We start from the raw sequence: 14,782 nt of genomic DNA on the forward strand, positions 1-14,782 counted from the left end.
GTGACAAATTTTATCTACAAGGATGAGGCAATATGTTCATTAAATTATAACTTAACACACTTATGCCTTCTGACCTGGTCCCCTCACTTCTAGGAATGTATCGTAAGGACATACTCAGAGGCATGCACGAAAACCTAGCCACAGGAGAGCTATTGCTAGTGATCATCTGAAACAACCAGATGATGGCACCCCATGCCGCCAGGAAGTCGAATGCTTAAGAAGATGTGGTATTAAGTGAAAAAGAAGATAATAAAACAATACCTACTGTATAATTTTTACAAGTAAAAATTTACATATGAGCAAATGTCATTTATTGAAAGAATGTACATAAATTAACCTCGGGGATCCGCAGCTATTCTGTTCCAAAATGTATACGATCAACACGTGTAACTTCTTTAATAAAAATTTGCATCTGCCGTGTCCTGGCACCTAGAGCATTTCATCAAGAGCTGCTGCATGAATGCGCTGGCGGATTCTATGGGGGAGGAAGGCCCTACGGGGCCACGTGGGCAGGCGGGGGTGGGGGGGTGGCAGGTGAAGAGGGGCTGGGCGTCTCTTGTCTCCATTGAAAGCCCACTGGTCCTGTTTGCTGCACGCTGGGCCTGTCCTCCCCAGCTCCTCTGGAACTCAGGTGACATCCCAATGTGGTCAGTTCTCTCCTCGCAACTATCTCATGGAAACCCTTTTTTTTGCTTTGCCACCACCAACTCTCTCTCCCTTCAGAATCACACACTTGAAAGAAAATCCCTCACCTTCCACTAAGAGTCCCAGAGGAGAGGTGAACCAAGACCCGTTTTGGAGAGGCCGAGGCTTCCAAAGAGGAGGGAAGGTTATAGAGTGTGGGAACAGGGGGAGGAGGGGAAGTGCCCGCTCCCGGGCCACCAGGCTGAGGGAGACCACATCTTCTTTAAAAGCAGAGCTTCACCTGTCTGTATTCCTAGGGAATCTACCAGGTTTGGAAGAATTTGAGGGATAATCAAAGAATGGAGACTCCTGGGATGATTCAACCAGGGCTGAATTGTCCCCATAGAGGGGAGCAACTGTGCACCAAAAAGCTCTCCGAGCCCGGAGCCAAGTCTGACAAAGGAACACACAGCTACTGCAGAGAATTTGGAAAAGACAGACTAGAACAAGGGAGATGAACGCTACCTACCACCTGTCACTGTTTTCCTGACCTAAGAAAGGACACGCAGCACCGACTTTCGCTGGAAAAGGACACGGTCTCGTTTGGGCACCTGCAGTCACCAGGGCAGGCGACCACTACTGGGATCCCCGGCTAGTTTCCCACTGTGAGATTTGACTGGGGATTTGAAGAGCAACATGGACCAGATTTTAGAGGACAGTGTAGGCGCCTTGTCTCCACCAGTACTGTAAAGTCGTAACGAGGACAGCTCATAAAGTGTATCCCCGTCTCCCCACTCAGGCCTCTCAGCACCCTTGCGGGGCGAGAGGGTGGCCACAGTCACAGCCATGGTGGAAGAGCAGTGCAGCCCAGCATCCCCACACCGTCCCTGGCGCTTGCCAACGGAAAGCCCAGGAAAGCAGAGCAAGAGGGAAGCCCCCTCCCCTCGCCCCCCCTGCCCCCCCCCCCCCCCACCCCCGATTATGTGCTCTTCTCTAACTGCACATCCGGAGTTGTGCCACCGGGGACCAGGAAAGCACCACAGGTTCCTAAAAATCTTTGAAAAATAATTCTTCCAAAGCCTGTGCCATCGACAGCATTCTTTCCGCCAACAGCCAGAAAGTGCCTGGGCGCTGTTTGCTGTTTGGGAGGAGGGCAGATCACACTGGAGCCAACAAATGCTCCTGTGAGCAGGAATGTCCCTGTAAATAGGAGCGAAGGTGAGGTTTGGGAGGCTTGGTTGCCAACAGCTGGGCTGCCCTCACAGGATCCATAGGGAAACCTCCATCTACCCTCTCCAGCACCCAACATACCTGCAGCCAGAGACCCCTGCAGACCCAGCAGAAAGCAGAGGAGGGCCAGCCCACCTGGCTGGGCAGACGTGGCAAGGTCCATGGTGTCCTTCCCTGTCTGTTGACATTCTGGTGGGGGAGGCGAGCAAAGTTCTCAAATTGCCCAGAGGGAGGGGGGAGGGAGACCTAGCCTCCCAAGCCCTCGGTGCCAAAGGCCTGCTGGAGGGGGGATCAGGAACAGAAGGACCGGGCCTGAACCCAGGACACCAGGTCCAGGAATCCAGACCCAGGTAGCAGGGCTGAGTCTTTGAAGCAGAGGTTTGTTCTTTGAAATGTAGGTGTTAGGATATGCATCTGGCACAAGCATCTCCAATGCAATTTAGTTTTTTGAAGCCCATAGGATCTATCACTGCAACTGGGAAAACAGAGTTAAACTGCAGTGAAAAACCACAGCCCGCAGTAATCACACTAGTCAAAGGAGAGCGTATTTTGAGTGTGAATGTTAATGTTTTTAAGAGAGCCACAGAGGAGACGGATGAGGCTGTCCTCATCTTGGAGGCTTGGTTTCTTAGGGGAGCTAGAGAGTCCGGTGGAGAAGCACCCGGAAAGGGGCATCGGCCCCTAGTTGGGCCCCCAACTCTGTTTCAGCTACAGATGGCACCCTTCTGCCCCTGGCATCCAGGTCTTGTCCCTCCCTTTCCTTCTGGTCCCAGGGCACAGCTAGGGCAACCACCTGTCCTGGGCTGCCTCTGTGGAAATCATCTCCTTTCTGTGAATGGGTGGAGACGGAGGACACCAGCACTGCTTATTTCCGGCCGAGTCCCAGCCCTACTTGCCAACAGGAAAAATTAGTCCTTAGAGGAGATGTTTTATTGATCACCTATGGCATTCTTAAAAATATGTTTTTATTGATTTCAAAGAGGAAGGGAGCGGGAGAGAGAGATAGAAACGTCAATGATGAGAGAGAATCATTGGCTACAAATTGGCTGCCTCCTGCACTCCTCCCTCCCCCCGCCATTGGAGATTGAGTCCGCAACCCAGGCATGTGCCCTGACCAGGAATTGAACCCTGACATCCTGGTTCATGGGTTGATGCTCAGCCACTGAATCAGAAACCTCTGGACTCCTAATATATAAAGAGCCAGTGTCCGTCACAACCTAAACATCTGGACAGACAACTGAACACCAGGTTAGGGTCCCGGCCGGCGCAGTGGAAGTCAGTCCTGGGTCCCGGCCACCCGCAGCAGGAGTCAGTCCTGGGTCCCGGCTGCCCACGGCATGGTGGTGGGAGGGAGCTGTGGGAACGGAGCCATGCTGCCATCGGACTGGCCTCTGGGTCCCTCCCCCCACCCACAGGCTCCAGGGAACCGGAGCCATGCTGCGATGGACTGGACCCTACCTGAGGGGTCCCAGATTGTGAGGGCGTGCAGGCTGGGCTGAGAGACCCCCACAAGTGCATGAATTTTCATGCACTGGGCCTCTAGTTTTTAATAATTGCTTAATTGTTTAGGAATTTATTTTTGGAGGAGGGAGGATGGAGGAAAAGATACTTTAGCATTTGACTGCTCCTCCTAGCCACAGCCCTTTCTGGAGACATTTCTGTTCTTGACTTTCTTTGGATTCTTCTTAAAGATATAGCTAAACCCATAAAACCATCTGAGTCTGGGATCTGGAGTAATTTTTTCAAATTGCAAGTCAATTTCTTTGTTCTTCATCAACCCATGTATTTTATTTCTTCCTAATTTTAACCATTTGCTTTCTTTAAAAAATTCCTATTTTGCTTTTAAATGTATGGGCAGAAAGTTGTTCATAATGGTTCTCTCATTTTTTAAAAATACATTTTTATTGACTTCAGAGAGGAAGGAAGAGGGAGAGACAGAAACATCAATGATGAGAGAGAATCATTGATTGGCTGCCTCCTGCACGCCCCCGCCCCCCCCCCCCCCCCCACCCCGGGGATCGAGTCCACAACCCAGGCATGTGCCCTTGACCGGAATCAAACCTGGGACCCTTCAGTCTGCAGGCCAACGCTCTATCCACTGAGCCAAACCGGCTAGGGCGGTTCTCTCATATGTAGCTACATAGGACATGTAACAAACAAAGCCTTTATTTGTTGTGAAGTTTTTCAGGATTTTTTTCCTATCAATTGCTGTATTTTATTATTTTTCAAGGAACAAGATTTTTATTTTATCAATTTGTTTTGATTTTTATTATTTTCTTCTCTGAATTGTACTAATTCCTCCTTTATACTTCCTTTGAGTTATATTGGTATTACTTTTAGCTTCTTTAAATGGTAAACTCATTAATTTTGTCATGTAAAAAAATTAAATGCAGCCGGGCTATCAATGCCACTCTAAGCTATGCTTTAGCTGTACTACTGAGCACTCATATGCATAATTCTGTAGTCCTGCAGATATCAGAATTTCCAATGACATTTCTTAGCTAACTTTTAAAATTGTCTTTTCATTGTTTTGTAAAATTTTGTGTGTATTTCATGTGTGTTGGAAAATAATACATATTTTTATACTTTTAGGAACAAATGGGTATTAATATCTGTGAGAGATAATTACATTTTCACCCTTGACTGCTGATCTTTGCTCTCTATATTTTGAGCATATTTGTTATAAGCTTACCGAGTCCTAAATTGCATTTCATGTGTTATCAACATTGCTATCCCAGCCTCCTTTTGGTTATAGTTTGTCTGCTACATCTTTTTCTTTCTTTGATTTTCAACCTTTGCATAACTTTGTTTTATGGTCTCTCTTAGCAGTTGTTATATCCAATGTGATACTCTTCCATATGTCAGTGTAGCATCATCACATTTGTTGCGACTGAGAAATATTTGGACTTATTTCTTCCATCATCTTTGCGTTCCTATTCATTATGGTTTTCCCTTTCTGTACCCTACTCTTTTTCTACTGGGTCAACAACCCTTCTTTCCTCTCTACCTTTCTGGTTTAAAAGTTATCAAATGTATTCTTGTTCTGGGATGGTAATTTTAAATTTCTTTTGTTACCTTTACATTGTTGACATACACAATAAGCTTGTTGTTATTCTATCTTCACCACTTTTCTGACAAAGTAAAGTGTATGGACCTGCTCACGGCCCGCCCCGTTTCTGTTCGAACACGTGCTTGCCGACCTGTGAGTAGATGAGCAAAACAGCACTGCAGTGCTAGGCACGCAGACCTGAGGGATTCTGCGCCTTTACAGATGACGGCAGACAGCAAGAGTTGCTGATATTTATTCAAACTCCATCCATATAAGAAAGAACTCAGATTTTCAAATTTCATTTACATCAGCAGAATAAAACACAAAACAGTGACTAAGACATGAGGTTTTAAAGTGCCTTTATGAGGAAGCGATCACAAAAATGGTAGGCAATCCCAGTCTGAGATGGCAGGAACGGTGTCTGAACAATCAATATATTAATTAAATTATGAGACACATCATTTTTTTCAAATAATTTATACACCAGAAGAAAAGCTGCCAGTCTTGCACATTTACTGTTTTATTACCACACTCCAGGTGGCCTGGCTGGCGATGAGGCCTTGCACATGGCGGTGGGGAGGAAGCCTGTCGGCCTCGCTAGGGCAGGGCGTGGGCTCAGGGAGGGCTGTAAAGTGACAATTTCCAGCAGCATGGAGGCTATAAATACATCCCTTACATTGGATACATATGTACACACATCAACATATATACACACATATAAAAATATCTGCCCCAACCGGATGCAGAGAGTGTTTCCAAAGAACAGAATTTGTTTCTGAAACACACAAAAAAGGTAAAACAGAAGAGTTTTCTTTCCAGTTCTGCTTTGATTGGAATAAAATAAACTCTGCACCTTTAAATTTCTATACTTCGGGTGATTTTATACATTACGCGCAGGGCGATTTTACTCCATTGACAGGTGGAGGAGGTTGAAAGAGGCAGAGGCGAGTTGAGCTCAGGTTTGCACTAAGCTACATATGATATCATTGGTTCAGATGATACCCTGCAGAAAACGCATCTTTATTTATTCTTTAAAAACAATTTTAAAATCCTAATTCAGTGAAGGTTGTTAAAAAAAAAATCGCGAGTCCCCACTTTTTTTGTTTGTTTGTAGAAAAGGTTAGTATTTTAAATTATAGTTTAAATTTCCTTTCGAAAATTAACTACATAGGTAAAGACATTTCCTTGGTTTCTAACTGCTTTCATGTGTAGAAATGCTGCCTGATTTTATCAAGGGATGTATTTTCGTTCACCTGCCACCAGGTGGGCTTCGGAGACTGCGGTCAATTTCCACGAGAGAGTCCCCCAAGCCATTCTGCGGCATATACAACGTGCTGCAATGTAAACCCCAGTAACAAAAAAATAGTTTTATATCAAATGCAGTATCAAATTGTCATTTCAAGTAAACACAGTGATTCTTGGTAAAGATTAGAGGCCAAAGTACCACGAAAAATGGTCGTGGGATTCGTCCCTGCTTTAAAAAAAATTTGTAAAAGACAAAAGAGTCCCCCGCCCCCCACCCCCTCTCTCTTCAAGCTGTTGGGTCAGTGAATCAGTGACGTCTTTTGGAAGCAGTCCCATAGTATGCACATCCCTGCGAAAGCACCAGACCAGAAATGTCAGAAACCAAAGCAGAGCGGTTGGGACCGGCTCCTCCCTGGCTGCCTGGCGGAGGCCGGAAGGGGTGGCCCCACCTCGGAGCCCTTCTTCACAGGTGGTCTGCTGGCCTGCAGCACCCCCAGCCTTTCCGATTTTCCGAGGAAGCTTGGTGTACTGGTCTTGCCCTGGGAACCGGTGCCTGTGCCCTGGGAGGGGAACCTGGCATGGAGGCTGGAGGCAGACTCTTCCTGAACCTTTCCTCTGCGTGTCCCCACGTCCTGCACCACGAGGTTCTGTGGGCAGCTCCTCGTTCGGGTCTTGTCAGGGTCCTCCTTGTCCAGGGCGTCTTAGAGCACCGGCCCCTCACCAAACTAGGCAAGCCCAAGCAAAGGAAAACTTAGAGGTTCGTAGGCTGGCCTCCTGCACTGGGGGCCCGGCGGGTGCTACCCCTGCAGGTCAGAGAGGGGGGCGCCGCAGCTCTCGCTGCAGCTGGAGGAGTTGCTCAGCAGAGCGGACCCTGTGCTGGACTCTGCGGGAAAACCAGGCGAGAAGGGCTTCGGCTCCATCCTGGCACACTCCGGCCCCTCTTTCTTGGTACATAGGCTCAAGGTGGTGACACCCGGTGGGCTCAGGGCACAGCCAGCGTGGAACGGGGGGTCTTACCTGAGCTGCTCAAGCACTGCGCCGAGCTGGACTTGCCGAGGAGCATGGACAGGCTGCTGGCGGGCACCCAGCCCTCCTTGCTGGAGGTCAGGTTCCTGACATACCTGTGAGGGGCGTGGGCCGGTCAGTGGTGCTAGCCTGTGTGCCCCGAGTGGCACGAGGGGGAGCGCACTGTGGGCATCTTACCAAAGGCCGTCCTCGCCCTCCTGGACCACCTCCACCACGTCGCCACTTCTCACGGCAAGCGTGTTGGGGCTTCCCTTCTCGTCGTCCACCACAATGGTATACTTCCCTGGAACCTGTGGAGGAAGGCACGCAAAACCCTCTGTTTCTGCTCCAGGCGCTGAACACTAGCCACATAGGCTATCCGACAACAGGGAGCCCTGGCACCTAAACATCCCTCCCAGTGGCCATGGGAGCTGCCGACCACCATGCTTCTGGGGCTCCCAGGGACCAGCAGCACCAGGCTGACCACCCCGGGGGGTGGGGGTGGGGAGAAATTACCAGCTTCCTGGGGCCCACTCCGCCTTCTTCCTCCGCATCTGAGGAATTAATCGGCTCCTCAGCACTTGACCAGCCGTCATTGTCCTCAGGGGCCTCCAATGGGTGAGATGTTTTGCTCCAACCTGAGAGAGGAACAGGCTCCAGTGAGGATCGCCCGCGATGACAAGCCTGTCTGAAGATGATCTACAGAAATCCCTGCAACCTCCGAAATGTGCCACCCGTGTGGAGCGTGCCCTCTTCCCAGGAGCTTGTAAAGACTGCAGGGCACGCTGCTGACTCCCCAAATGCCTGCCACACTTGCTTGCTCAACTGTGCAAACGGTCCAGGGAGGCGGGGTCCAGAGCACCTGCTTCACTGCCAGGCCAATCAGGGGAGAGAATGAGCTCTTACCCAGCAGGCCCTGTGGCTTCCCAGAGGAGGCGGAGCACTCCCTACTTGGCCTCCTGCCTGCTGGGCCCCGTCCCAGGGGAGCACAGGGACCCTGGAAGACCACTAGCTAGACCGCTGCCACCCATCTGGGTTGGAGCAAACACATGGAAGGGAAGTTGTTTTCAATGAACCTTTGTACCACTCAATACCCACCAGCCTGGGCCAGGAGAGCTCCCCACACAAACGGCTGAAGTTCCTGACAGCGCCCTGTTTCAGACACACTCCTAAGCCCCCGACGTGTGAGGGAAGAGGGCTGTGATCCTCATGGGACTGACGCTATCAGGTGTCTGAGCTTTGCAGGCCACGGAGGCAAAGCCAGGATCCCAACCCAGGCCTTCAGGCTGAGAGCCAGCCCGCATGAGCTCCACCACCTCCACTGGCCAGAAAACGAGGGGAAGAAAGCTTTCTTCTGGACTTTATAAATGATATATATTCCTTCATTAGCACCTCTACTGCCATGTGTCCCCAAAGAGAAGCAACTGTATGTCCCACTTGGGGGGCAAAATGCAAGTAAGTTCATTCTGGGCAGACGGGAGGTGATAAATTCTTGATTCTGAATAAATGAGCAGTAAAGCGCCAAGCGGAAGCCACACCCCTCTGGTATCTGATCGCAGCCATTGCATGACATTAAATAGCATTTCGACAGGAAGCAAGCGGATCTAGGAAATACGCAGACTGCCTGTCAGATCTGGGCTTAAGCACACCCAGTTCCAAGTTACCTTTACGGTGGCTGGAAGCATGCTTTTCCCTAAGGAAGAGAGGGCGGTGGGTGTGAACCAACCACAGCCAGACAAGTGCAAAAATGCATGCTCCCCTTTATGAAGTTAGGGCTGCAAAGGGGCAAGCTGTCTAATGGACCAGTTCCCAGGGCTGAGAATGTTTAAGCTTGGCAATGAAAACCTCGTGTTAAAGAGGCAACAAATACCATCTTTGCTTTCCTAGCACAGGGATCTGGCACCCAGAGTTCCCCATCAGCCACAGAACAGTGCATCCCAGGAAGAGAGCATGTATCTGCCGGTGTCCTCAGAGCCAAAGAAACCAGCAGATGCCAGCAGCCCTGAGCTCCTCCGAAACCCCCTCCACAGCAGGCGAGGAGAGCCTCTGAGCTTTGCCTACCTGAGGCCTGGTGCTGCGGTGAAGGGAGGTGTGCTGAGCACGGCCCTGCTCCTGTCACTACCAGGCTTGTGTCTGTGCAGGAATTGGGGCCTGGGAGTCCCCAGCTACAAACCACCCGACCTGCCTGCTGGAGGCATGTCTGGAGTTGTCACACAGTGTGGGAAGCTAAGGAGAGCACTGGGCAGGGCACACTGAGAGGGTCATAGTGCCGGGTGGCCTGGCTGCAAACATCTTCCTCCCTCCTGACCAACCCCGAAAGATATGGTGGGGTTTCTGGCAAAACAGAAGCAGAAGTCTGAGGACAGTGAGGACAGGGAGATGAAGACTGTCCTATGGGCAGAGAAGGCAGTGCCTCCTGGCCAGCCGCCTTAGGTCAACCTTCGCTTTAGAGAGCAGCCTGGTTGTGTTTGTCTTATGAACAACTCAGCCCCCTGGCGCCTGCAGATAAAAGGTTTTCTAGGCAAATAGCAGCATCCAGGCCTGTGGCCACTCCCCTCTCTGCCCAGGAGCCTCTGGGGAACCTCTTTACAGGCTCCAGTAGTGTCCCTGCCTGCAAACAAGGACGCTTGTGACAAGGGAGTTGCCAGAAAGTATGAGACCCCACTTATGCCCGAGGCCCCAAGTGTGAAACAAGAAAATGTTGTCAGTTGTCAGTGTAACAACCACACATCGGGATGGCATCCCTCTCTGATCTATGCAGGATGTTGGGGATTTTTCAGGTGGACATTTGGGCCATGGTGACCATGAATACGATCATGTCTATTTCCTGTAAAACAGTCCTAGGTATTTCTAGTGAGGAAAACAATGGCTGATGAAGCTTTTCAGGAAGTGAGTGCTTAAGCATTTGCAAGAGGGCCAGCTGGGAGGGCCTGAGTTCATCGAGTTCATCGTCACCTGCTGTGGACTGAAGTGGTCAATGGTGAGGAAGAGGAGGAGCACTGGCTGCTGAGCCCTGGGGGCCATGCTCAGGACTTCCACACACACCTACTGTGACCCTGCACGGTGGCCTTGTCTTCATTTTACAAATGAGGAGATGAGCTTGCAGAGGTGACAAAATCTGGCTAAAAAGCAGTAAAAGCAGCACTTGAGCTGCACTGGGCTGTGCTCAAGCCACACTCACTCCTGCCCCACGCCAGCCGCCTTCACACCCTGAGACCACAGCGGGGAAGCCTCAGGTGTCTCCAGGTCTTAAGTAGAAAATGTATAAGGGACGAAAACAGCCCCTCCCAGGAGACTGTCAATGGGAAAGGACTCTTCTCCTGAGCACCTGGGGCAAGCTGGGTGCACCCACGGGAAGGCAGTGTGAGAGGGGCCTGGCCTCTGGGCTGTCATGTCCAGGGGCAGCAGCCTGGGTCCTCAGGGTGCAGAGTGTGGTTTGAGGCCAGAGTGGGCCTTGGGTGACCTCCGGGTGGTCTCTGGAAGTTAAGTGTGGCTATTCTAGCTCCGTCTACTCCCCCGAGGGAACCTTCACAATTGTTTGCAAAACTCAGGAAGATTCACAAAGTGAAATCCTCTTTGAAAACTTGAAACCCTCAACCTGGGCCAGGGGACTCTTTGGGTTTCCCTGGGTGGCAGGGGTGGGGGGCTTTGCCCTTGGAATATGAGGGGTGAAAAGGGAGAAGGCCCAATTTCCAACACAGAGCTTGACCCCATCTGTCTGTATGATTGGCCATCTCCCCGTGAAATGAGAGGTCTAATGGGATCCCATGGCTTCTATGTTCTGTGTTTCCACCATGAAGCATTGGGATAAACTGGTAAAGTAGGGGGTGGCTGGTGCTGCAGGGGCCTGTGGACAGGGTTGCCTTGCAGCCTATAAAGCTATTGAGTAATAAAGCCCAACCCAACCCAAACGCCGGCCAGGTGTCAGTAGCCTGTAGATTCTGGGCAGGCCTGGTGTGAGGAGTTCAACCCAGAAGCATGACATCATCACAGTATCACTGGCCAGAGCATCATGCTTTTGAACAAAACAAAGAGTTTGCTTCTGGCTAGTAGAGACCTATTTCATTTTGCATTCCAGGTGACGTGCATGGCAAGACAGACAGCGTCCCTAACCGGACGGGAAAATGGATGGCAGGCTATGTCCAGAAGGTTGAGCCACTCTACCTCGTAACCCAAAAGGCGTTGGATCGCTCTTAACTTCATGTCGCTTAGCTTTTTTGTCAGGACTGGTAGGAGAAGCTGCAGAAGGAGGAAGAGGCAAAAATATAACAGAGAGAAGAGAGAGAGAGAGAGAGAGAGAGAGAGAGAGAGAGAGTGAGGAATTGCATGCAGAGCACCGAGGAGGTCACGAGAGACACTGAATCCATGCTGGGATGAGACACGAACAGCGAATGGCCTAATTTTCACTGATTCAAAAAGTAGCTTCCTGGGTACAAAACCACGCTGGCTGAGGGATCCCACAGTTGCAGGGAGAGCCCGAGGGAAATGAGAGATGAGATGGGCGAGCAATTGACTCTAGCCATCGCTATCATCCTTTTGGGGGGGCATCTCTAGGTTTATTTTCTGAGTTCTAGGTACATTTTCTGGGCTAGGCATATACTTTCTACTCTGGCAAAGTGCCAGGATTTGTCTTTTCTTTTTTTTTTTTTTAAGTGTGAGGCCAACTTAAAAGTATTTTATAAATTGGGGAAAAAAACCCTCTAATTTTTTAGACCAGCGTCTGGACCAATGAAAAGAAACCTAGACAACACTGGCTTTTAGTGTCCACTGGGGAGTCCTGTAAGGGCCCACCCCGAACTTTGGGGCTTGCTTCATGAGCTATCTTGGTGTATCCCCCTCCCACAGAGTTCACCGTCAAGGAGCCCTCAGAGGTGGTCGAGCTTTTAGAGATCTCCTTCAAGGGACCCTTGACCTGCCCCGGGCGCTAGCAAAGGCCCCCTGAAGGCAGCCGACAGCAGCACTGGCATTCTGGCATAGACAGTAACTGCAGCCAGAAAGATGAATGCCACAGGGACCGACAGGAAGAAGCAAGAAAGGGGGAGGGTGCCGTGGGAGGGGTTGGGCCAAAAAAGCAAATGACAAGTCGTCGGTGAGCAAGCCCTCCTTAGAAAAATTCATGTCCACCTTTTCAAAGAAAAGGCCCCCCAGAGAGCCCTGGGCTGCATGGGCCAGACACACCAGTATCAGCGGAAAAGTGACTCGGCGGGAAAATGCTCCTGAGTGGCTGCGCTTGGGATGAGGCAGGCAGATGTCCTTCCCGAGAACGTCCTCACGAATGGTCACCACACAGATGGATGGGAGGCATGCCACCTTGGCAAGGGACATGCCCAGGAAGCGGTTTTCAGAGGGTGCCTTTTACCTTTCTGACCTTTGAGGTTAGCAAAGCCCTGCAGAGTAAAGCGCTTCTTGGAAAGCGCAGAGCTTTCTGAGGTAGAGCTAGTGACTGTGTCATCTACAAAGGAAGAGAAAGGGATAGTGCAGAGCGTTTCCACTGCCCAGGGGGCCCTGGGAAGGGCACGTGTCGGGTCAGGCCGGAGCTCACCTCTGGGGCTGGGTTTGCCAGACTGGGGCGCACACTGACCGTGAGGAAGAGGGACTCCTCTGGGAGGTTCCAGTGCTCTGTGCAGGGTGGGTGGGGACCCCTGAACTCCTTACAAATGCTTCTTGGGCCCACAGGTGGCTGTGCTTCCCTGATACGCCCACTAGTGGACCCCTGTGTTGCAGCTCCCAGTACGCCCAGGCTGGGGCGCCACAGACACCCACCTTTGCCCTTTTCGGGGGGCTTTGGCAATGTCGTTGAGCTCACATATCCTTCCAGGCTTAGGGGGTCCGTTTTTCTTTCTTCCAACTTTTTGACGTTTCTTGCATTCCCTTTCGAAGGACTAAGGACGTCAGAGACATTGGAAAAGAAATTGTCAGTTGCCTGGTTAGTTTTTCAAAACTCTCCCTGAGGACTGGAGGTGTCCGGACATCCCTAAATTCCTATCCAGCCTTTAAAGTACGTGTCCTACCACTGCAGAGGGGCCATGCGTTTCTAGATTAAGCCCAAACGGAACGAAAAGAGGACAAAACCACCTTCCTAGCCATTGAGCAGAAGGTGGTTTTGTCTTTTTTTTTGGGGGGGGGGAGGGGGAAGGGATCTTTTTCTTTTAAAACCATTGTTCTGTGGATTATTCATTCAGACCATCTCTTGTCCCATACATGCTTAGAGGTGGCTTATATAAGAAACAGGAACAATATGTTAAAAAATAAGAGAGTGAATAAAATGTCAAAGGAAAAATAAGGGCTTTCAAAAAAAAGTGTGACAAAGCCGGCGTGAAGGCTGGTGTCCGAAATGTGCCCACATCTGCAAGTTGTGGTCAGAGCCTCCAGCCCTGGATGGGTCCCTGTCTGAGGGGCCACTGTCTGGAAAATGCTAGCGATTAACTGTTACCTGGAATAGCCATGTCATGGGCTGATCGCCCTGTGAAATAACCACGGACAGAAAGTGATGAGAGGGCTGTCAGGGCCTGGCCTTGACTGGGAGGGGGGCCAGAGACACACAGCTTTGCAGCTGACCCACTGGGACTAGCCCACCAGCCTGTGACTCCAGGGCGGCACTGGGCAAATGCAAAGTAACCCCATAACCAAGAGAGTCAGGTGACAAGGGCCAAGTCAAGTCTGTGGCCTGTGCACATTCCCACTTGTGACCCTTCCCATGCGATGGTGTTTCAAGTGCACGTGCCCCTCACCTCGTGTTGGACGATGCTGGCAGAGGCAGGCTCTGGGACTGCTCCAGCGCCCTATGCTGGCTGGCCTCTGCGGGGAGAAAACAAACAAACCGCCCATGCATGGCTGGAGAACTTGACCCCGGCACCTTTATTTCTAAATGCTATGAGATCTCAGCTACTAATTTTGAGATTGCTTGGAACATCTGTAAAAATGTCCCTGGAGGAAAAGCTAGGAGAAAAGAATGGCCGGAGACATTCTTACCTCGACAAGCCTGCAGCTGGCTGGTCAGCACCTTGCGAATCTCATTCACCCACGCTGCTTTAATCTCAGGAGTCGGTGCCTATGCCCCCAAAAGAAATGCTGGGAGGTAAGGACTGCTGTTCCCCAAACACACACACCTTGGTCTTTTACTCTTGAAACTTCTGAAGATGCTCTTAGATAACGAGAGCATTGCATGTGAGGAAGGAGAAGGGAGGGAATGGTGGCACGGCCCCTTACTTTGGGACTTCACCCCAGTCCAGGGCATGATCCGACAAGGCCCAGGGCACAGCCACTGAAGGCTGACTCAGTGGGGAAACCCTGCAGCCTAAAGGCTCTGGGAAATGCCTCTGACACCATTCTAGGTGACAAGGGAAGCCGGAGTCTGAAATCTCACAAGTATATTCGGAACTTCCAGGGGGAGGAGACTACAAGGAGCATGAACTGTAGCAGGGCTCTATCCTGTCTCAACACAGTGAGGGTCTGGGGGGAGTGCCAGGTGGGCAGCTGGGGAAAGCCAGAGCGGTGGCCCAACCCTCTCCTTAGCTCTCTGGGGCCCTCGGGTCTGGTTGCACTGGTGTGGGTTCTTGGGGTTTAGACAACTAAGCCCAGTGTGATACAGGGTTGCCACATGGCCCTGGGCCCAAGCCATCACGTGCC

At 50.9% G+C, this 14,782-nt stretch overlaps 2 protein-coding genes across 15 annotated transcripts in view; both read right to left on the reverse strand.

Moving 5' to 3' along the window:
• Positions 1-2,042, reverse strand: part of LOC308243482 (uncharacterized protein) — a 37,093-nt gene extending 35,051 nt beyond the window's left edge. Inside the window, 1 exon segment of the mRNA XM_080659026.1 lies at positions 1,936-2,042. Within this exon segment, the coding sequence (XP_080515152.1) occupies positions 1,936-2,017 (82 nt within the window). The 5' untranslated portion in view covers positions 2,018-2,042.
• A 3,096-nt stretch (positions 2,043-5,138) lies between these two features.
• MCF2L (MCF.2 cell line derived transforming sequence like) overlaps positions 5,139-14,782 on the reverse strand; it is a 117,183-nt gene continuing 107,539 nt past the window's right edge. For 4 of the 14 annotated variants that reach the window (XM_080661599.1, XM_080661600.1, XM_080661592.1 and 1 more), the window contains exons 24-32: positions 14,126-14,204; positions 13,885-13,951; positions 12,917-13,035; positions 12,513-12,605; positions 11,318-11,392; positions 7,670-7,791; positions 7,352-7,464; positions 7,166-7,269; positions 5,139-7,031 (exon numbers count right to left, since the gene is read on the reverse strand). In XM_080661599.1, the coding sequence (XP_080517725.1) occupies positions 6,946-7,031; positions 7,166-7,269; positions 7,352-7,464; positions 7,670-7,791; positions 11,318-11,392; positions 12,513-12,605; positions 12,917-13,035; positions 13,885-13,951; positions 14,126-14,204 (858 nt within the window). In that variant the 3' untranslated portion in view covers positions 5,139-6,945. The remainder of the gene's footprint in view (positions 7,032-7,165; positions 7,270-7,351; positions 7,465-7,669; positions 7,792-11,317; positions 11,393-12,512; positions 12,606-12,916; positions 13,036-13,884; positions 13,952-14,125; positions 14,205-14,782) is intronic. The other 10 variants (XM_080661594.1, XM_080661605.1, XM_080661595.1 and 7 more) reach the window with 5 other exon arrangements.

Source organism: Plecotus auritus (genome assembly GCF_963455305.1).
Source record: "Plecotus auritus genome assembly, chromosome: 3".
Lineage (NCBI taxonomy): Eukaryota > Metazoa > Chordata > Mammalia > Chiroptera > Vespertilionidae > Plecotus > Plecotus auritus.